This window comes from Camponotus floridanus, unplaced genomic scaffold (assembly GCF_003227725.1).
Source record: "Camponotus floridanus strain SB8 unplaced genomic scaffold, Cflo_v7.5 scaffold204, whole genome shotgun sequence".
NCBI classification, from domain to species: domain Eukaryota; kingdom Metazoa; phylum Arthropoda; class Insecta; order Hymenoptera; family Formicidae; genus Camponotus; species Camponotus floridanus.
In genome coordinates, this window is record NW_020229331.1 from 137,564 (window position 1) to 162,441 (window position 24,878).

Consider the following 24,878-nt stretch of genomic DNA (forward strand, 5'->3'; position numbering starts at 1 on the left):
AAATTTTTTTAGCCAAAATATAATATCAAGAAGGGCTTACATATTTATTAATCGAACTAACAAAAGAATTTTATAAAGTATAGTCAACGATAATTTAATTTTTGCACAGATTTTGGATAATTAGATAACTGTTACAATTTTCTTGTAGAATACGAACTGTAAGCAGTTGCGAGACACCTTGTATATACGCACTAGCCAGATACGTACGCGCAATCGGCAGAGTCTGCGTGCGTGCACCGCATCCCACCGATTGGTCTCTCCAGAGTGCGTACAGCCACCCATTCATGCATACGGCCATTCATATATTGCGGCCCGGCTCACCTTGAAAGCTTTTTATCATCGATCGTATGTATTTGTGCAGTGCACACGGGCATACACACATTTGCAGATACGCATACGCATTGTGTGTGCGAAAAAGAAAAATTACTCGCCAAAATGATTATCTGATTCGCAAGTTAAAAATTTACAAGTTGTATAAATTTATTCTCTTCAATTATTTTTTAAAGATCTTTGATTTTAAGAAAGATATACTTAAGGAAGATTCGTATATGTGTGTGAGATTAAAATCTCTCTTATCGTTTCATCACTTTCGTGAATTTTTTGCAATTGTTATCAATGAGGAAGGATGAAAAATGACGGAAGAGAAGAAAGAATAGAAAGAGAGGCAAAAGAGCAATCGTTGTCTTCGTCATCGTTATTCGTCGTTGGTCCTTTGGGCAAACCGGATACAATGGCTGCAAGTTTCCTAATACGGACAGAGCGCGATACATGTCAAAAAAAGAGGAATTTTGGCAAGCACGAGGAGGTCTGAGAAGGAACGGTGCGCGTTAGAATGTTCTCTTTCTCTCTTAGCGCAAAAATTTAATAATCGCATACAACCAAAGCATACGTCTTGTTATCGTTGAGACAACCGTTTTCTGTCTTGATGAACGGTAGGAAACGATAGGATATCTCCTGTTTTTATGGGCACCGTAGTAATCTGTTTGCGTTTATGAAAATCTAGAGAAAAATCGTAGACAGAGATAGAAAAAAAGAGAGGATAGAAGAACGTAATTTACGTTTTACACTTCGCATTTTTACGAAAAAAAGGAAAAAAAGAAAAACTATATGTAAAGAGATGACATCGTCACAAGTAGAGATTCATAAGAACATTGAGTCTTTCTAATCGCCTAATGAATATTTCTGATGTCATAAATATTTCTTGATATTATTCCATGTAAAACATCTTCTGACTCAACGTGAACGATCTCTACATTTTTTATTCATTAAGTATTTATTCGAAATAATTTATGTATCCATTTTTATTCTCACATCTGCTTTAAATAAATTTATAGTTATCGTCAAATACAATAAAATGCTAAGAGAGATGAAATACAATGTGTGATGCAAAGAGTAAAGATTTTATAATCGGATGTCATCGCTCGTTTTCGAAGGAAAATAATTATCGAGCAAGTGTACTGCTTCAATGACGATGCAATTAAAATCGGGAGATTTGTGTCAAATTTCTGATTTTTCGCTCCGTGCGCCTACGCGCTATCTCCTCTTACACGTGACTGCAAGTTTCCTAATATAGGCTCGGCATATGCTTCGATGAAAAAAGACGATGTTGTTAACCATCGAGTGCCCGGCAAACTGGTTGCCATCTCGAATCCGGAAAAGACAAGAGAACTACGTGTGTAATGCTAAAATCGCGAAGACGCTCTTCAGAGAAGACGCTAATAATCTTAAGAGAAGCAAATTTATTTAAATACAGTGCTCTCATGTAAAAGAATTCAGAAACTTTCTCATACATTGATAATTTAATTATAATATTTGAAAAAAAAAGAAATTTCTGATATTTTTAGAAGAAAAATAGAATTTATATCTATTGTGTGGTATGACCTTTTTTAGATAGTGTCATGATATATGATTTCTATTAACGTCATGATATATCCGTAGGTTTTTCTTGTAATTTTCTTCATCTTATTTTAAATCTGAAAATATCATACTCTCTCTTTTTATCTGAAAATATTATAAATTTATTTTAGTGATCGAAAGTTTCATCAATTTTATCGATTAAAATGATTCAGACTGAAAGAAGATGAAAGATTCTATTTATAAATTTCAATAAAGAATGTATATCGATATATCTATCTCGAATGGCGTGAAATGAAAATATGATCGAGCAATCTTCATCGTTTTCAGAGAAACCTTCGAAGGAAGCGAAGGAAGACGCGGTGATCTACGAATAAATTCGTTGGCGAAAAATTCAATTTATCTCGTACGTATTTGCTTGTCAGAATCTATTTTATTATGTGGATAATGAAACTTATGCAAGCAGCGATAATTATATTACGCGCGAAATGGTGAATAATTAATGTTTAGCTTACTAATTAGTATAAAAGAGCCGTCCAATTGATACGAGCGATTACGCAATTGGTACAATTAAACCCCCCTTAACGACATTCCTGTTCGTTCGTTGCCTTTCGTGCGATGCGGGTTAAGTGCAGCCCGTTCGTTCATCGGACATGATTTTGCGCAAGAACGGCTTCATGAATGAACCGCGACGCGATCAACGCGCAAAACGTTCTCCTTCTTTCTCGTCTCGCTACGATCCACCTTGATGCACAATGCAGACGGAATACCCGATTCTTTCTAGGCAGTCCGCGATCGTTCCAATGTAGGAGATAAAAAAAGAGACGCCACCGGAAATCATCATTCTCGGCAGAGAAGTTCTAATCAAAGGAGAACCGGTTGCCATCGCGTACGCGGACTGACGACGAGATAAACCAGAAGTCTGCGGCATTTGTCGAGTGTCTTAATTCATGTACGCGTTTAATTACCGAAATCTTCTAAAATACTCTTAAAATATTCCTTTCTCTCTCTTATTACAGATTCTTTAGTATTGATTTTCCTTCAATGAAAATTCTTATTTTTTAAGATATTTATAATTAATAGATTTATAATTTCATTATTAAATTGAATATAATTTCATTATTACATGGAATTTTTAGTAATTAATATATAATATAATAATTAATTACGTACATTAAACATGCAACAGAGAGATGAGATGCAAAAATCAATGTTCTTCAATCGGTTCAAAAATATGTTAGCTTATCAAAGAAGATACAATAGTAATATATAATGAAAATATTAAATAGATATAAAATAAACATATTAAATAGATATATAATAAAAATATTAAATAAATATTAAATAGATATAATAAATAATGTTTGGCAATTTCGCGATATGCATATATATATATATGTATGTACAATGCGCACACACATACATGGAAAATAATAAAATATTGAAGTTTCTCTTTTTAAAAGTTTTTTGATAATTCTCTTGCGTTCATAATTTATCGCAAGATCTAAATCTAATATTAGAAGATAAAAAAAATGTGTATAAGAAAAATACCTAAAAGAGAAAGGTCAATAGACTTTCCACCAACGAGACTCGAATCTTGAAAATATTTGATATTAATCCGATATCGCGAATCTCATCATTCGAAATACGTATGTAACTTGCTCCCACTCGGCACGTATACCAGCTGGTCCAGACTTCTTGTCCATCGTCGACAGCTGCGACGAAAACGAAAAATCCGATTCGGAATGGGCGAGAGTGCAAGAACCCTGAGAGCAGAAGAGCGATTCGTTGGGCGGAAGGATGAAAAATAAAGAAAAGAGAACAGAAAGAAGAGAGATCGCGAGTTGGACGAGTGGCTAACCGGATGTTAGACACAAGAAACGCACAACTATCTCGCGAACGTCTTTTCTCGCTCTGCCGATGCGTTTGTCAATCGCACTTAAAAGTGGCATACGTGCGTCAACGATCTCTTGAAGAAATTTCTTCTTTAGATTTCAACGAAGTCAAAATATTGTCTGCAATAAAACGGCGAAATGATTTACAAGAATATTAATTAGTAGATCTAAAAAATTCTAAAGAGATAATTATAAATAAAAATGAAAAAAAATATATTTTAATATAATTATCCTATTCAATAATTTATAAAACACATATTATGCAAACGTATGGATACTTGTACATTCTAACAGTCTCATAGCAACAAGTAAACGTTTTTCTTATAACGTTAAATCTATATTTTTATGTTCCTGATAAAATATCTACATTTTTCAATTTTAATCTTCTTATACATTTTTTTATAGTTGATTTTTTATATCTATTTTTTATATCTTTTTTGCCTGTAATTGTTTACATATTTTTTGGCGATTTCTACCTTATCTTCAGGCGCGAATGATCTTCGAGTTTCTTTACGTAAAAGAAAATAATGAGAGAAAAGAACATGAGGATCGTTGAATGAAATCACAGATGTCTCACAGAACTAAAATTATGAATAAATTTCATTTCTATCTCGATTGCTTTTAAAAAATCTTACACTGGAAAATCATTGAAATAGCTTGTGAAAAGTATGTTATTACAGTAATGATGGAACACTCGACATGTACACTATATTGTTAAATGATATACATGCAAATAAGATGTCATATAATATTTTTCTCTTATTATACTTGCATTTTATTTATGTCACAATTACAACTTGAAATAAATTGCTGATTGGTAATTCAAATATAGTAAAATTTTATCACTTTTCTAAATTTTTTTCTTGTACCGTTCACATTTATTATATGATTATATAGACATGCATAATATCTTATGTCTTTCACTCGTTTTCCCACTCTGAATTGATTGTATGCTTGCACGCGTACGATGTTTTCGAAGATATGCTTGATATTAAAATAAAGAAATTTAACCAGATTTTAGATTTATTTAAAATTCTTTCCTTCTTTTATTGTGATAAAAAATAATAATAATTAATAATGCCTTAATAACAATTTTATTTGTTATTGTCGTAAAGGTAACTCCAGGTTATCAAAATGTCTTCGGATGCATTATATTCAATTCAATACATTTGTATTGCGTATCAGTAAATTACTACTATACGCTTATTTTAACAGCTGCGTCATAACATCGTAAACATAATGTTGCTCTCGTCTAATAAACTTAAGAAATAAATTTTTTTATCATAATGTATCTGATAAAAAAAATAGATATGTGGATAGAGAAAAAAGGAACAATTTTATTTAAAAAAGCAATGACATAATTTTATAGGATAAATTACAATTATTTTAATTTCCAATTTTTAATCTTTAGCTATTAATTTTATATAATGTGAAATATGCGATGTATTATTTTACATTTGAATTAAAATTTTTCAAGAGATATGAATTGCAACTTTATTGATTACAGAGAGTATCTATTACATAATTTTCAATGACAGAGTTTTTATTACCTGAAAAAATATCAGGTCTATTATTAATATATTACAATGCAATCTATGTCACAATGCTATCTTTTAAGTTGAAAATTACTTGAAACATAGAGAGAAAGATTCAGACCGGAAGTGCATTTTTTTAAATGGAATCCCCTATTTTTCATTGCATATTCCTGTAGCTTACCTCGAGAGCTTTCCAAAGCACTACAATAAATTATTTTTCCATGAAATATTTTTCGAGTTATGAGAGATTTGAAATCATTTCTTAATTTTACATAAACCATAAAATATCTTGTAAAATATTCATTTTTCGATTATCTTACCTTAATACATTTATGTACAAAATAATGAGAGGAATCAATTAGTGTAAAGAAAACACATAGTTGTTTTTAAGAAAAAATACGGAATTCTTAATTGTAAATTATATATATACACATATAAATGCAAATTATATATGTATACACACATATAAGTGGATATATAATGATATATAAATAAAACTTGATAAGAACATTTTTAATAAAATATTAAATAAATAATTAAATTTCTCAAAATTTTTTCCAAATACACTATACGTTTAAATATAAAATAAGAATTTATTTTTACAATGTTATTTAATAAATAATTATTGTCATTTAATAATATGCATTAATTATATGCATTAATAATGTATACATTTTAATTATATATATATATTTTTTTTTCTATTTCTGTTTCATATTATTGAAATATATTCTTATATATAAAGTTTATTTTTCTAATATAATAAATTCTAATATAATTCTAATAATATCTTTCTAAAAATATATATATATCTGATTAATTTATCTTTGAAAATGTATAATCAAACTCAGAATTTGTTGAGATAAAAAAATTCTTTGAATTCAAATAACCTATTCAAAATAAATCGTTTAATTTCATACATATGATGCATGGACAAAAAATTTATTTTTTTTATGATTCTACAAGACATTATTGAAATTCCCAGGTGTTTTTCTTAACAGCGCTTTTTTCAGTTTGTGATTTTCTGTATAAATATTGTACAAGAGAAAGATTATTTGACAAAATATTTTTACAAATGATAGATGGTCTTTATAAGGTAACGTTGGCTAGTATTCTGCATCAGTTTGGAAAAATTGTTCTCCAATAGAGAACGGAAAATATCCGAACAATATGAAGATAATTCCTATCTTCGCCCTTCTTTTAGCCCTTGTGTGGTGCGTTTCTTGCTTTCCAAATGGAGGCGGCGGTTTGTTGGTAAGTAATCATTTATTAAATAAAAATGTTGCTCTCTCTTAGAATACTTGGAAAACAAATTTGTATTTATTCTTTCAAGAAATCTTAATATATATGCGATCAAAATTGCGATATAATTAACAAAGAATATAATTTCTCCTACAAAAATAAATTATATTAATATAGAATAAATTTTATTATAGAATTTTTATATAGAATAAATTACAATAACATAGAATAAATTTTAAAACTTTATTTCGGACAAAATGATCTGAATGGAAAAATATATAATATTTTTTACTAAATGCATATTAATGATTTTAAAAGATACATATAGGACACCAAGTCTAATTGACTATTTAGTACTAATTTCTAACTAAAAGTTTAAAATTTATGCTCGTTATACATTGATATTTAGAAACGATTTTTCAATAATTAAAAAAATAGAAATACTTATTCAAAAGATTATAATCTATTATTAAAAAAGTAAAAATATTATATGAATTATACATTCTCAATATTATATTTTCATACAAGGAATTATTTCTTTCTTGATTGTGTTACAATTAACTGCTTTTTGTGTTTCTGAAATGGTTCCATTGTTATAAATAATGAAGTTATTATTAATTGATAAATTCTTGATGTTAATTAAAATAAAACAAAAATAATTTCCCTTTTGTAATACTTTAGGGCGGATTAGGTGCTCTCCTCGGTGGCTCCGGTGGCTCCTGTGGTGGCGGCGGCGGCGGCGGCGGCGGTACTGGTGGCGGCGGCGGCGGTACCGGTGGCGGCGGCGACGGTACCGGCGGCGGCGGCGGCGGCGGCACAGGTACCGGTGGCGGTGGCGGCGGTACCGGCGGCGGCGGCGGCGGCGGCTACGGTGGCGGTTTAATAAATGCCAAAATAAGTGTGTTAGACAAACATTAAAGGAATTTGCCGATGGAAACAATATATAGCACAATAAATAGTTGAAAAATTATAATTCGAATATATTATTATATAATTAGAATAAAATATATAATGTACTGCAGATTACTATTGTAAAATTCAGTATCAAAGTGTATCTTAATATTGTGTGAGATGGCATCATTGTGAGAATAATAAAATCTCTTTCGCAATGTTTACTTATATGTATCATTATTTCATTATTCCATTCTGTAGTTAAAAATGTTACAGTTTTTTTTTCAATATTCTTTACATAGATTATTACGTAGATTGAATGAGAGAAACACCTGTGAAAAAACGGGAAACAGGGTGTGAAGAATAAGAACGAAAGAATTTCAAGAGAATAGTAGATATGATATATTCAACTTTTACTAATATTCAATAATAATAATAATAATTATTATTATTATTATATATATGTATATTTATATTTTTATAATTACATAGGTAATGCCGCCGCAAATGTACAATATTTGACAGATTGGATATCGATCCTCGAAAATATTATCAGCACTTATCTATATGCGCAGGTATGCGTCTCTATCTGTGCATTTATATACATATATATATATATATATATATATATATATATTCATATAAATTTATATACGTTCATGCATGTATATGTACATAATGCACGTGTACAATCAGTGGTGAGGCTATCTGATCCATCTATATCTTCGTATCATGCGTATCATGATTTCATTGCATTTCAACATGTGTATTCATTATATCGTACATATTATGACTCGATTGCATTTATCGATTTTACAGCTTGTGGATGGACCAAAGCTCGAAATATACAGTTGTAAGCTCGCCTAGATCTGAAAATGTCATAAACCGACGTTCATAATTGGAAGGACACTTGCAAAACATCTTTGCTACAGAAAGTTGTATACGTGTATTACAATTGTTCGTCGCGCTGCAATTGCGTTTTGCATAACATTTTGAAATACGTAATTTTTTTTTGATATTATTAAACAAAAAGATGAATATTAGAGAAAATACAGTGTTACAAATTGTATGTCGAAGAGAAAGTAATTAGCAAGAAAATGCATTTCGAAATCTCGCAAACTTCTAATAATCTCTAATATATATTAACAAGATACATTTTTTTATCAAATCTTTTCTTTATTAAGGACAAAACTTCCTGACCTGACATGTATTTTTTTAAAATTAGATGAATATGTACCTTGATATTTGGAATTTGCTCAAATCCCTGTCTTTTTTATTTTTATTAAATTATCTCTCAATCGATAAAAAAATAAATTTTATCAAAGTTTTTTTTTGCAAATTGAAAGACGTAAAAAGTATATTAGTTCAATATTAACTCATCTTTTCCCTGTGACATCTATATTATTAAATTGTTTGTCAGATGAAGATTAAAATTATTGGCGATTGACATAATATTCTCCGCTTAATCTTTAGACATCTCTACAGTGCTATTGCAAAAGTTATTACTAAAAATATCAAACATGTTTAATGCAGAAAAAATAGAGAAAAAAAAAAAAATATATATATATATATGTATATATATATATATATATATATATGTATGTATATATATATATATGTATATATATATATATATATATATATATATATATATTTGTTTTTTTGCTTTTGATATTCAATACAATACCTCATAATATGCATTTCGCAATACTAATTAAAAAAAAATACACGTTTTAATTAATTAAGAATGATTAAGAAATATTTTATGTTTTGCGTAATATGGAGTGCAAGTCAAACCGCCAATTTCTCGTTATATACAAACAGTGATATTTTTCTCCATCGAGGAACATATCTTTTAGTTCGCGCGATTTATCAAAGACAGAAACAGACGCGAGCAAATTAAATGGTACACGCTACAATCTTAAAAAAATACCTGGCATTGAAGAAAGCAAAATATTCAACATTTTCATTCATTTGTATTGCGATTAAACTGATTATTTTTGGGGAATAGTCTCTCGTTATATTATCGGCGATTGTAGTAATAATAACGATAATTTGTATAATTAATGCATTAGATCGTATGTACATAGAAAAAGAGATGCTTATAATTGTAAAAAGTAAAAACAATAGAGTTGTTTACATTTTTATTATATATTTAGTGTCAAACGCCGTTCCACTATTTTGTGACATATTTGACGTAAATAAAATCTTAGAAGCAAATTAATGCATTATATGTGACTGCAATATTTCTTATATAACTATAATTATTTCACCCGATGTTAAATGTGATAATTACAGACGTATTTTGGTTCGCGTGCTTATTTACAAAGTTCTTCCACCAGTCGGACAAACGAAAATTATCAATTATCGCGATAATATTATAGATTAACTTATTCTATGTAGTAACACAAATTGTTATCTTTGTAACTTGTAGCTTCTCTGGTTAATTAATGCTGACTGATTATTGACAGTAGGAAGAAAAGGCGATGATTTCGTAAATCCGCCTTTTTGAGACTTTCCAAGATCGGAAAAATATGATTACTTTTATCATCGAGATATAGAGATAGAGAATATAGGCAACTACGGTGATTAAGATTGAATCACGATAATGTTCTATTTCTTATCCTCAAAATCACATCAAAATAATAGATATTCTTTGGTTTCCTTCATGTCCGTTTAATTGTTTTCATGTATAAATATAATAACTCTAAAATAAGTTTATGATAAAGGAGAAAAATATTGAGCGATTTTTGAGTCGCAAGTGTAGCAAATTAATAAAAATTGCAAGATTTCTTCCAACATACAGGTACATGAGTGAGATAGTAAAAAAACTTTCATATATGTATGGCATATATGTATGTAAATGATCGGTGAATAATTTTTATTTGTGGAAACTTGCAGCAAAATTCCAATTCCTCAAAAATATTTGCAAAAATATAAGAAATCTTTGTTCCTGTCATTTTAAGGAGATGTGTATCTGAATATATAAATAGGATAAAATATATCTCGATAAACTTATCTAGATTTCTGAAGTAAAATCGTATCTTTTCGCAAACAATTCGATTTTACTTCATAAATCAATCTTGATATTATCGCAAACTGTTAACTTGCGATTTTTCTTCTCTCTTCAGCTTTAGTTCTGTAGTTCTGAAGTTTATTTTTGATCCGATTATATGATTGTTAATCTTTCATTCGTAAAAGGAAAAATTATTGATTGATATTTTAAATAAAGAAAAATCGACTTTAAATTGGTCGAAAAATTCATATATAAGAGATGGCCCGCTTGTATATTAGGGTATTTTATATTTTCGTTTCTCATTTATATACAGATTGTAAAAATTGATTGTTGCATAAAGAATAGCTGTTACTTTGGTCTTGCTTATATTCCGCGAGTTTTCTACATAAGCGACATATCTCATGGACTATTACTATCAAAATTCTAATATAGGAAGCCTGTTCTTTATATCCAAATTAGATTTGATCTTTAGATTCCCAGCGAGAAGAGAAAAGATTCGAGATTCGATTAATGCATACAATTCCATTTAACTCTTTTATACAATTATTTACATATACGACATATAATATCTACATACAGTATTAATTAAAATATATATGCTTAATAATATTTCATAAAAATGTTTAGTATTTAATTATTTAAATTAATTACTATTACAATAATAAATAAAAATCAATCTTAAAATTTTAGGAACTACATATGAGCGTATAAACGCACAGAGAAGAAAAGTTTTTTCTCAAGCAGTATACTTTTTAAATAACAAATTTTGTTAGTTATTATATACCGTAGAGGCTTGTGTACAAAATTTTGTAATCTTATACTTTTATTGTAAATAAAGAATCTATGAATTTTATTTTTCACTGCGATGAGAAAGTGATTCTCCTAATCCATTACACAATAGTAACGATTTTGCTGTGATAGTAAAATGTATTTGCTAAGGAACGATTATTTTTTTAGTAACACATTCTTTTCCACGTGCGCAGGGAACCTAAGAATCCATTACGATGTAAATCACGAATGTTACGAATACTGTTCCAACTTAATCAGATAATTCATTAATAATGGAAATAACTTTGATTGTTTTTATGCAAAGAGTAACAGAAAAAATACGCGCAAAAGTGAGTGAGTAACACGTTTTTATTACTTCGTTGTAAAACTTTAAGAGACTTTAAGAAATTTTAAATTCAAGAGAAACGAAATTATGATAAACGATATACGCAAAAGAAACGTACATACTTTGAGGTATCTTTTCCCTCTCACAATTTGTTCGACGAAATATTTGTATTTACGGCATAGAGTATCATAATTTTCCGTGTCATTCCGAAAATAGCAAATATTTTAAACGCGAAAAAATCTTACTAAATCTTAAGAGATATAATTAGTGATATCTTATGTATTACATCCGAATTATAATTATAACTATTTATCTGTATGTCATCATGCATTTGAAAATCACAGAAAGATAAAACAAATGTCATTTTGATAAGATTGCGACAAAAATGTTCTAACAGCGACATGTTTGTCGTAGATGAGAATCGCCCTACGTTCAAGAGAATGTACGATTCACCTTTAGTTTGCATTTAAATCGTTAGGCTCTATATGTGGTGAGCACACGAAAACTCTCTAATTGTCGAAAGCATGATCGCGTTCTACGAATCAAGTTACGGATTATCATTGTTCATTTATCTTATATATACTTAATATCGTCGTATATTACGATCGAGCTAGAATTTTATATAAGTACACAGTATAGAAAACTATTTAATAGATAGAAATAAACTCGAGATGTACGGTCCCACTTTTTACACGGATTAGTATCGCGTTAGGCGCGACGCGAAAGTCTCTGTAGAGATATTATATTTACAATAAAATCTACGCATATATATATATAGAATATCTAAATCGCTTTCATTATCCGACTACGTCTTATATGCGTTCTATAGTGACCTGAAGTTGAAAAATGATATGAAAAAAACAACCACTATATTTTCTATTCTTCACTCGCGTATATTTATAATCGATAGAATAGTTACTGTAATAGCCAAAAATTGGTGCAGTTTCAAACGTGTGCCAGTTTCTCGCGATTATAGCGAAGAGAGTCCATATAGGATAGATATTTTACACGTAGAAAAATATACATAGATGTCCAGCACTGATCAGCATGATGAAGAGAAGGAAAGTCCATGCTTTTGTTTGTTAAAAAGAAAATAAGGAAAACAGAAAATTGGCTTGTATTTCCTAAATCATTTCCATCATAGTATATATAGGCTGTACTAGTACTAGACATACTATCGCTAGTACATAGGCACATGATCCGTGAAAATGCGCGCGCGTTTACTTACACAATCAATAGAGTTCGAATTCACTGTGATCAGAGCTAGACGAGATTTACAAGAGATTTGCGACTCTATATCATTAACGCAATATGTCGACTAAATTAAATTAGTCCGTTGGACATCGGCGATAAGAGAGAGCGTATACAACGACGTTTCGAGCGTATCAGTCTAAACTAGAGCAGAGGCATCTAAAGTTTTATGACAGACAGATAGATAGGTAGGTAAATAGATAGATAGGTAGATAGGTAGGTAGATAGGTAGGTAGATAGGTAGGTAGGTAGGTAGATAGATAGGTAGATAGATAGATAGATAGATAGATAGATAGATAGGTAGATAGATAGATAGATAGAAAAAGAAGAAGAAAAAAGAGGAAGAGAGAGAGGGGGGGGGGAGAGAGAGGTGATCACGCGTGATTCTTTAAATACGGTTTTCTAATTTTTCTAATTTCTAAAATAGATAAAATTGTTATCACATACTAAGTTGCGAGAGAGTAGCAAATTTCTCGTTTAATTTGATCATTTGATTTCCTAATTTTGTTACTAGTGCTTCAATATTGATATACGCATAATCATTTATCGTCGCAGAAAAAGAGAGCGATATAATATAACTCTATGTTATATCATCTTACAAATGTCTAAGTATATATATTTCTAATAATCCGATTGCGTGCGCGTTTCGCGTGTATATTATTTAATAGATGTATATATGCGTTCTTTTTAATGTGATAAAGATTATGTTATACTTTTTCGGCCGATTCACGAACACTACTTGCATTTTGAGATCTTTCACAAGAGTATTTTGTGATATAATATTAAGTATTTATTTGTATTCCTACATTAAATTTTTTTTATTCGCGGAAACTCTCTTTTGACGTTCGATTTCTTAAAAAGGAACATGATTAATATATTAAAACGATTTTTTGTCTCTTTAATCGCTATTATATTTTAAACCTATATAAATAAATTATAGAGAGATTGTGATTTTATAAATTAAAAAAATATTTTCTTAGTAAAATAAAAAATATAAAATTCTCGATTAAAATATATTGTACTTGAGATTCTTTGACGAAAATATCTTATACAGGATATGTATATAAAATTTGTTATTAATGTGTGTTGTTATTGATGTTGATAATGAAAAAGGTGATTCAATATATAAAAATAAATTGAAAGTATGAAATATAGATAAAGTTCTATATAAAATGTCATTTTACTTTTTGATTTACTTTTATATATAAAAAAATCACCTTTTTCTTATCGGTTATATTACTAAAAATAAATCATTCAATGTAATGACTTGTAATGAAATAATGGTGCGCTTAGAGAACGCAAGGCCATTAAATATCACTGATCTATGTATCTATAAACAAAATTCACACACACACACACATGCACACCATACGCGCGCGCGCACACACACACACAACTTATTTTATTTATTTCGTTGACTAAATCGATAATGTGCTACTCAAATAGATAGCGAAAAAAAAATTTGATTCTCACACAGCGTCACGTTAATGACGATGTTTATTGATTGTCTCTACTTCTATTAATGATAACGAACGTCACATCTATGATTGTATATAATATCTAAATTTTGTTCATCGCGAATTCATCCATTTTCGTCCCGATGCTTGAAATCTCTTTATGCATGCGTTGTGCAAAGAATTTCATTGATTACTATAATTGTTTAGAAAAAAAATAGATTTGAAGAAAGATGAAATCAAAAATTACAAATTTTTTAAATGAGTTTCAATGTATAATAATTAGATGAATGAAAAATTCTTCATCGCGTTGCAATATTACTATTCGTAAGAGAACCTCTATAAGAGAATGCTGTATATATATATATATATATATATATATATATATATATATGTGTATGTATAGTCGTCGCAATATATAATCTCGTTCATGATCTACACCTACATGTAATCGTAATTAGTTTTATTAGTCGATCGCATATTAAAGTGAAATAAGTGTGAGAGGCACCGTAGAATGTGCTCGTACGCACATACAGGCTAAAGCGTGTTTTACAGAGTATTTTACTTACGTCTTCCTGTGCACTTTCTTCATATATGTATATTTCGATGAAATACACATTTATAATAAATTGATAGTCAAGCGTTATGAGAGATCTAGTATAAAATGATTATACTACACAGAGCGTTGTGTAAAATCGTCAAAAGTGTATCGATTGTTCAACAATGTTATCAAAATCGAAGAGAATTTTTCGAAAGTTTATTACATCTATATAAACCAGCGATGCATTTAATGAAAAGAAGAGAAGATTTAACAATAATATTTAATTTTATCGCGTGAGATATCCTTGTTCCCGAGGAATTATGAATATTATAAATTTTATTTCTTCAAAAATATTACCTTGACCATCACTTTATTATAATTGATAAAGATTGTGTTTGATTCAAGAATAAATACGCATTCGATATAAAAGAAAAGACTCAATATATAAAAAATAAATTATTTTATGCCATTCTCGCATTTAGCATTTGCAAAACGCGAGAAAAACGACGCAAAAAATTATGTATTATGGTATATAAATATGCATAGGTGGATTATCACTTGTTCACGTAAAATAAAGAGAAGTAAATCGGCAACGTAACATGCTGTTGCAACTAACTGCTCAGCTCGAATCAAGCACGTCCGCTGCAGCAGTAAAGCATGGTGTTTTGGTTCACGAGAAAGTCTTGTAAAATGTATATTTTGGACCCTACACCTATATTTGTATCATATACATACACATACATATATATATATATATATATATATATATCTATGTACATATACAAATGTCTTTCTTTTTGTGATTAAAAATATTCTTAGAAGCCATTCGATTTAAGAATATCACTAAAACTACTTTTACACACACACACACATATATATATATATATATATATATATATATATGTATGTATGTATGTACAATAATAATATGTATATGTTATATATATATCAGATGTGATAGATATATAAAGTGCGACAGATTCGCTTGATAAAGAACAATCTTCCGCCTGCGAAGGACTGATCGTTAAGCAATCGACGCCACGAATTGCGAGACAACGCGAATCCGCTTATCGTTAACGACTTATCTGAACTTATCATCGCTTATATATATTGCTCGTTTCGTTAAAACTATCTTGGCAGTTGAGAAATCATAAGAACTGCAATCATTCGCATCCGTTTTCTAATATATCGATGCCTCTCCAATTCGTTGGAACGTTCTTTAATCTACGTTATAATAAAAAAAATCTGCTAGATTGTATTCCTCAGAAATTCGCTGACATCGCAGTTCGTGGCTTCGATTTTAGCAATAAATAAGAGTGTTTCGCGTATGGACCAAACGCTACGAGAGTCGTGCGCGGGATTCAAGATCGCGGTGCACGTATCCGATCACTTAATGTGTTTTTCTGTAAATATAATCTACGTACAAAATATAAATTGTATTTTTATACGCTTCTATACGAGAATCGCGATATATACATTTTTCCCTTCTATTTTCGTACAGAAAGCATATCATTTAAGTCTCTTAAGACCTTCCTCAAGACCTTCCTCAAGATTCACGCGTGTATCGAAGACTAATTGTATAGATACGATACATATACGAGAGAACATGTATCGTATCAAGAATTTCTTTTTTCACATAGCACAGCACCTATAATCTACGTAGACATATTGCTTTTCAGCGCTGTAGGCAAGTGTGATCGTAGCCATAAAAAAAGAAGATGGAAAAGAATCGTATGCGCAGCTTTATGAAGCGAGTTACTTCGAAGTATCTACATTTGTGCTAGGCCGAAGGTAAAGTAAATTTGGGATACGAATAAATCGCGAGAGATCAAGCCCAAAATCGAAGCTGAATTTGCGGGCAACGATCTCGAATTGATTCCGTCATAGTTTTATGGGACCCATATATATGTCAAGGCCCATGTTGAAGCACAACCGGACCATAAAATGCTATATATCGAGAACCGCTTTGGAATCTCCTTTAATACCTGATGACGGTTCACGATGAAACGTTCAACCGAGATCAGCAGTCTATGATTTTAATCGACAAGTTTGAAAATCTAGGAAGTTCGGTTATTGTTCCTCTTTATTATTTCTAGTTGGCCCGAAATATATGATGTTCCCTTGTTGGCGTTTACCCATTCTTTCGGCGAACTGAAAATATGGAACAGCGTTGTATAGCTCCTTTTTTTCTTCCCCTTGATAAGGCCGAGATCACCCCTCGATGAATAATGTATTTCTTTCGCGCCCTTCCTTTGATAGCTACGCGTACGGTATCTCGCATGCCTCCGTCTTCAATTCTACAAAGCGTCGTTCACGTGGCGCAATTGCGGGGAGAATTGCGCCGCAACTTCTGTCTCCCGATTCCGCGCCTCGTTGATTATGCATCATCCTGTGCGTTTGACTTTGTCGTCAAAACGTTTACGCTCAAAGACTCCTCTCGCAATCGACACATGCCTCTGTCACAATTGCTCTTATTATATCTCCTGCCGAGATATACAAGTCATATAACGGCGATTTTATGATCAATTATTACGTCCATTCCATTAAATTACAAAGATATGCAAGCATGGACTTGTATGATCTCAGTGGAATTTACAAAAGTCGAGATTATCCCTGCGATCTCTTCACATCGTGGATTCTCTCGAGGTGAATAGAGCCAAGTAGCTATAACAATACTCTCATACGCGTGCTATCTCTCACGTTAAAAGCTCTCACTGAGCATATTCGGCGTCACCGTAGTTATAGTAACGCGTGGCAGGGCCCGTGGAACTGCGGGTGATAGCAAAACGGATTGCACGAGTTCGCCGGGGGCTCTCTGTTACACATCGTCCTCTATACTACGCAGAGGTATCTGTTGTTTCTGAGCTACCGCGTTTAGTACATACATCAACTGGTCCAACTTCTTGTCCATCACCGATAGCTGAAAGTAGAAAGATCGTCTCGATGCATTCGAGTCTGCAGTTGTAAATCTTTCCTCTCGAGAAACAGAATATACACTTCGATATTAAAGATTTTGTTTGATAAATTATATGTGAATTTTTAACGAAAATGTCGCATATTATTCCTAAGGTCGATTTTAAATAGGGCGAGTTCTATGTAATTAATTCTATTACCAGTTTCTCTCGCGGAATAATTAACAGCAAATGTAATACCATCATATGTTTCGCTATTCCGCGCATTTCGAACCGCGTTTAAACCGAGGAAATCCGTCAATCGAAAGAATAATTGATGGAGGAGAATCGATATTATATTCAAAATTTTCCCTAATGACAAAAATTGTTCGACAGATCTCGCAAATATCAGTATAATTCTATCATAATTCTCTCGTAAATTGAGAAAACTCATTAGCAATCTTTCCTGAATTCACATTTAATAAAAAAATAAAAATGATATATCGATAATATATGTGAATATAAAACGGTTTAGAAATGATCTCTTCAATTATATATATATATCAATATCAAAGATGGAAGTAAACCTCATGTTAAAATTTTGCTTAAAAATTAAGATAATTAGATAACTATGATAAAATTATGGTAATAAATTATGGTGATAAATTATGATTAAAGTAAAAGAGAAGAAGAAAGACGCACTTGCTGCTCCACTCTGTATAAGCGCGCACCAATCGTCATGGGTTTTACATTGCCTGCCCGGTCGATTCCCGCCAGGTAGCTCCCCGGTTTACCCAGGGTCTGATCCAATCTCCTCTGTAACTCCTGCGGACAAATGGCACAAATGCATTTAATATGAATTCCGTGAATTTATATATATCATACAGATTATACCAAAAAATGCAGAGGGATGAATACAAAAATCGTTATCCGCTATTAATTATATTGTAATTAATATCGCTTTATTTCTTTTTGCTTCTTTTTCGGTTTTTTTGCAGTCTAATGCAATTTTTGCGAAACGTCGTTGAAATAGCAAAGTAAATTCGCACATGTAACTCTATCGTGACTCTTGCGAAAAATAGAAAAACAATAAAAAATCAAATTTTCAGTCTGGAATTAAAATTAATGTAACGCTTAAGGCAGAAATTTCGTTTGCATGCTGTGACAATTCGAGAACTGTCGATTCAATTTCTCAATACAAAATAAAGCCCTTTTCGCCTATTGTGAAATACTGAAACTTCTTTGACGAAGAACAAAAGGCAATGTGTTCGCAAAAGTGGAGTTATTCGTGATTGATGTTTTGTCTCTCATCATTCCTCTTTTTAATTGTCATCCGTCCTGCGGTAATTGAATAATAATGACTTTATCCTTCGAATCCAGATTAGTATTATCGATGAATATGATATAGCACGATTAATTTAGTATCAATGATAGGCAAATCTCATAAGTATAAACGGGTAAAATTATAGTTTTATTACAATATATTGCTGCTTAAAATTAGGAATGTATTTAATTTGAAATTTTACATTAATTTATTATATAAAAGATGATTTATTATATAAATTTCAGATAATCCAAAAAAATTTATTGCGGAAAATCTTAATTATTATATTGACAAAAAAGAAGATTCTTGTTATATTAAAAATAATTTTATTGTATCTAAATAAATTATTTCTATTCGATAAACTGAGTCTTGTTATATCATTAAGCTAACGATGATTTCACTGCAACAATATATTCGCTAATTGTAAGACTATGTTGTCTTAGCAGCAAATTGGATTTCCTTTTCAGCAGTAAATTTTAAACGTTTCTACGAGCAAATTTACTTGAACAAGATTTTCCTATTTTATCAACAAAACAAATTTTGCTATAAATTAAATAATTAGATTATAATATCGATTACGATATCAAAGTAAACTATAACAAAATTTGGTCGCTCCCGCATCGGACAGCAATAATTTTACTATGATTTTTTTTCTGTGTAGACATGTGCCAAAAATGTCTCGCGAAAATACAACTGGTGAATGCTGCAGTATTTCTGACGTTCAATGTGATCGATCTTTGGTGTCCAGCGTAGAGATACAAACCGTAACGATTCTTTGATTAACTGTCAGCTGTTTCACGCCGCGTATCCACGATTCCATTGTCTTCTGTAAATCGACATGTAGCTCGTTGCTTCGATCTTATCGAGCTAATCGTGCACAGGGATCGCGCACGATTGATTGAACGAGGCGAGTAATTGGCGATCGTTCAGTAATCCGTCAAATAAACGCAATTATAGCTTATTACGAGTTCATCCATCATTAATACACATCATTAATACGCGATGAATGATTTGGAGCAATTTATCGAGAGACGGGCGTTTTTAAAATAATTGATTGTTATTTCTATTCTGAATAGCGATTATTCGAAAGTAGAGAATAATAGCAAACGAGAAAAGAATCATTATCGAGGAACTCACCTTAATCCGCACCATCATGTTCAAATGACCTTGGCTATATTGTTCAATGACATCACGCACATCGTATGGTTTTCGAGCCTGTTGAAACTTTCTGCGAGCCACGAAGTACTTGATCTTCCTGATTGCCCGGATAGCATTTCGGTGTGCTTCTGTCAGCCTAGAAAATGGTAAAAATCCAAGTTTAAATCGACACGTTACGAAAAGAAGCATTACTTATCTCTTCTTTTTTATTTTTGTTGCGTCAAAATGAAGAAAATATATTAAGAGAAATCATTAAGAATATAAAAAAGAATAAAATTATATGCTATCGCGCAAAAATGTTAGTCATATTTAATTGAAATATCGCATTATCGAAACGATATTCGATCGCGAATCACTTTATTACGATGATAGTTTCAGATTCGCTTTTGATTCAGTTTAAAAGAGAAATTGACACCTCTTCGAGAGAGGGAGAGAACTGCGATCTTCGCTAACTTAATTTTCCTAGACGATGGCGGTGAGATGCAACTAGATACAGCTCGTTTCCCTTTCATCGCATGCTATGGCCAAGAAATAACTGATAAAGTGCAATATTAAATCTCGATAACATAAATTGCATAAAGTATCCCGTTTAAAGGTATTTCCAAGCCAAAACATTAATACGCTATAATAGAATCTTAATAGAATATAATTACAATAAATATAAATAAAATTTATAATATTATTTCGAGATAAAATAACGATAAAAATGTCAAAAATGCTACGCGTTTCTTGTAATTTCACGAGATAATTGTTATACGAGATAGAAAATTGATTTGTGCTAAATGCAATATTGTACATGTCAATATTCATCTTGGATTACTGTCATATATAGCCGTCAAAAATATTGAGCTTCTTTTCTCTCTCAACTTTATATTAGTCATCATCCGCTACTTCTCGACTTCTTGACGCTTATCCGAAGAGTGGGGAATATGTTCGAGAAGAGCGCCCATTCCTCGGGTGTTTACGTTCTTGAGAATGCTTAGCTTGTCGGCAGATGCTTCTGTCGTGGGTGTAAATGTGCGAGATAAAATACTTTATATAATGACAACACGTCGTAAGAAATTTCTATGAAATGTCATAATGGAAAATGTCAATCGTTACTATCCGGGAAATTTAGTAATGATAGACGGATAGATGGATTTTTATGAGATAAAAATGCACGCATAAGATAATTACTATAAATTTAATATAAAATCTGCAGAAACATATATGAGAGTATATAATAAAAATAAATATTGATGTACACAAATAACAAATAGAATTAATATAAAAGTATCTAGGAAAATTATAAATTAGCGTGTATTATAAATTTTGTTAAATTTTTATTATTATGAGATACGAATAATCTCATTTAGAAAACTTCATTAAACTTGAAAAATTTTAATCGTACTACTTCAAGAATATAAGGTTTTTACTTTTTGCATTTTATTATTATAATTTTATATCTCAAATATAATTATAGTTTTTAATAAGGTAGAGTCTAAGAAGGACATAGTGTCTGCTGAGAATAAAAAACTATTCGACAATTACTTTATCCTCGGACATAAATATTTCTTTATTATTGCATTAAATTGTCAAGAGAAAAAAGAGTTTTATAGAAAAAAATCATTAAAATTATCGAATGTTATAAAAAAGCAATATAATTCAGAATAAGATGATTGATAAAAAAAATTGATAAAATGGAAAAAAATACAACAGACCAGGTAAAAAGGGTAAGATAGTGTATATGTATGTGTGTTTGAAAGCGAGTAAATGGGCTGCTTTTACGTGGTACAATGATGTTTTAAAATGAGATCGACGCGTGTGGATACAGCCGGACGAGGCACGATAAAACATTGAAAGATACCTGAACAAGGTTCTCTTTGGTTGGCAAGTTTTATAAGAAAGCTTTAGGCGGAAGTAGGTGAACTGTGAGAACGAAAAATGGGTAGAAGGAGGAAAATCTGGTATCTTTACGTATAATACAAGTTCGAGTGTGCACGAACGGGCTCGACGTCGCGAAAACTAGGTCATTTGCACCGGTGTAAAGTAATGGTGCGGTGAAAAAAAGCACTTACGTATCTGTGGAAAAAAAGCCTTTTGTGCGAAATACCGTGCGTTCCATTCGCGCCCGCAGAATCGACTTTTTTCGAAATGTCAATGGCGCGGAAAGCCGCGAAAAGGTTGTCCGCCCTTCTGCCCGCCTTCTCTATGAATATCATTCTCAGCGAGATATGTGTATTTTTGGCGGAACAAGTGTCGATAATCGTCGCATCTAATCGTCTCGCGAACGTGGTTAATTCTTAATGAGCGGAAGACGGGGACACGGATTTTTATACCGAAAAATAATGCCTCGTGGCACTGAAAATGACAGATTTGAATAAGATATAATAACCAGGTGAATGCTAAATTAAAAGTCCAAGGGTATGCTAAATATACAAGCTGCTGTTTGAAACACTTGAAATAATATTAATAGAAAAACCATATATAAGAATTTAAAATAGAAGGATATTTGCTTAACAAGAGTTTCAAAGGAAATCTATTTGAGGCGTTAGTTACAATCCTCTTGTAAAGACTTGTACGAAAATAAAATAAAATGTAATCAATATAATAAATACAATCGATTTTAAAATAAATTGTAATTTAAATTCGAGTGAATATTTATGTTCAATAATATCTCATCGTATAAAACGTAAAAAAAGATATTTATGTTTCACATGTATAATAACAATTTAATATGCATAACTCATTCTTTGATCTCTCTCGGCTGATTTAACTGGAAATGAAATTAAAACTTTTTGACTGGAAGTACTTGATGAAAAAGAGATAGATGATGGAAAATTGAAAAATGCAAATGCAAAGCATGACGACGAAAACGACGTCTGGTAGATTACACGATTACCAAGCTGCGAGACATTTCTCCGGTGTAATATTAGAGATCGAATTCTCTGAGCTATTCGGTTCTACTTTCAAAGAGCTAGAACTCAAGGCTTAGTAGCTCGAGTAGCTCAGATGCACGAAGGAAGTTACATGATTTTCGCGAAATTAAATTTCGCCAAAGTAGAGAAAAGCTCTATTCTTGTGTAAAGAAGTTCCCTTCATCTTGTAGAATTCGCACATAACGATCTGCGCGATATTTGTTGGAATATTATGATGTGCACGAGGTAGGTAGAGGTACATGAAAATTTCGCGGCGCTATCGATTTCGCATACAAAGTAGAAGTAATTTGCATGGAGATATATGTACGTTTCTCGGCTTCCTATACTCTGATTTCGGTTGGCGCGATCTAACTCGGTATACACACGCGAAATGGGCGTTTAATAACTCGACGATCGACCACGATGGCAATGGCTTGAAAGTTCGCTTTAGAAGTTATCGAACGGATCGTAAACTTCTACGTTCTCTCCGGTTAAGCAATACGTATTCGTGCAAAAAGATGCGGAAAAAAATTGCTATCAAACGTTAAAGATAAATGAGATATTTAATGATTTAAATGATGAAAATTTAATAAACATGCATCCCAAAATTATTCGTTTCCGAATTCGGTGTTTGTTTTCTTTTAGTAGCAGTTTGATTCAATTTTAAATTCGCTCTTGCAACATCGTATATACACGCTCTCTAGATAGGTCTCTAAACGCCTCTATGAGACCTTTAAATATGTATGACATTTTCTCTGAGGAAATACACGAAGCATATTCAAATGTATATTGAAACAAATGGCAGATAAATGACAAATACAATTGGTTTGACAAATCTAATAAATTAATTTAGTTAGAAACGCTCTTTCTCATAATTTATAAATTATAATAAACATAATTTATAAACAAACTGTTTTCAAACTCATGTTTATTAATCCTTTTGGATTTGTTTTGATAAATATTGCATATTTTTTTCTAAAATTTCTCACAGTAATTTTCTCTTTTTACATATATTCTGTATATATTATTTTTTGTCATAAAAGTGCTTAATATTGCGACACAGATTTATCTTTACTAAAAGATCAAAGACGAATGTGTACTCACGTGGTGACTCTTTGCGGTTCCTCGATGTCGATGTCAATTTCATCGCTAGTTGCCTCCGTCACCGAGCTCGTCTGCGAAGTGAAGAGGCTTCCCCTGCCAATCGGAAACACGCTACTCAAACTAACGGGCTTGCGAGTCAGTTCTTTTGACGTCGCGGAATTGCTCTAGAGAAAGCGCTCCTTGGACGAGGTCGACGTGTACCTGTCGCGAAAAGTTTCGCAAACCGCTGCTTGCCATCGTACAATTCAGCAAGAATTATTCCGACGACATTGGTCGCATATTTTATAAATCGTGAACTTTGGCAAAGTCTCATTATCTCAATTAGTAGCGTTCGTCACGTTTGTAATATTTCAATTTTCCGAAATTAGTATCTTGGACAGATACGTCAAACAGTGAACTTTATCAATATCTCATTTTTGAATTAAACATTTTTAAATCACATGGAGTTTAAACCTTTATGTATCATAAAATACTTAAAGTTAATCTCATAATTTGATATCTTTAAATATTTGAAAAATATGAGAAATTAAGTATATGTATAATTAAAAAATAAATCTCACAAATTAGAATATTATATTATAATTAAATTTATTGATAAAAGTATAACTTTTCGAAAACATGTTGCATTCAATTCGAAATAGTCTTCTAGAAATAGAAAATATTAATAATTCTATTATCCGTTAGAATCGTCAGTATTTATCTGATAATATT

The 24,878-nt window shown here is 31.1% G+C and overlaps 1 protein-coding gene across 6 annotated transcripts in view; it reads right to left on the reverse strand.

Annotated features, from left to right (window-relative positions):
* Positions 1-15,734: 15,734 nt before the first annotated feature.
* LOC105257354 (potassium voltage-gated channel subfamily KQT member 1) overlaps positions 15,735-24,878 on the reverse strand; it is a 39,535-nt gene continuing 30,391 nt past the window's right edge. For 4 of the 6 annotated variants that reach the window (XM_011267917.3, XM_011267914.3, XM_025408367.1 and 1 more), the window contains 4 exons: positions 24,168-24,278; positions 20,146-20,302; positions 18,387-18,509; positions 15,735-17,713 (listed from right to left, as the gene is read on the reverse strand). In XM_011267917.3, coding sequence (XP_011266219.1) covers positions 17,612-17,713; positions 18,387-18,509; positions 20,146-20,302; positions 24,168-24,278 — 493 coding nt within the window. In that variant the 3' untranslated portion in view covers positions 15,735-17,611. The remainder of the gene's footprint in view (positions 17,714-18,386; positions 18,510-20,145; positions 20,303-24,167; positions 24,279-24,878) is intronic. The other 2 variants (XM_025408370.1, XM_025408368.1) reach the window with 1 other exon arrangement.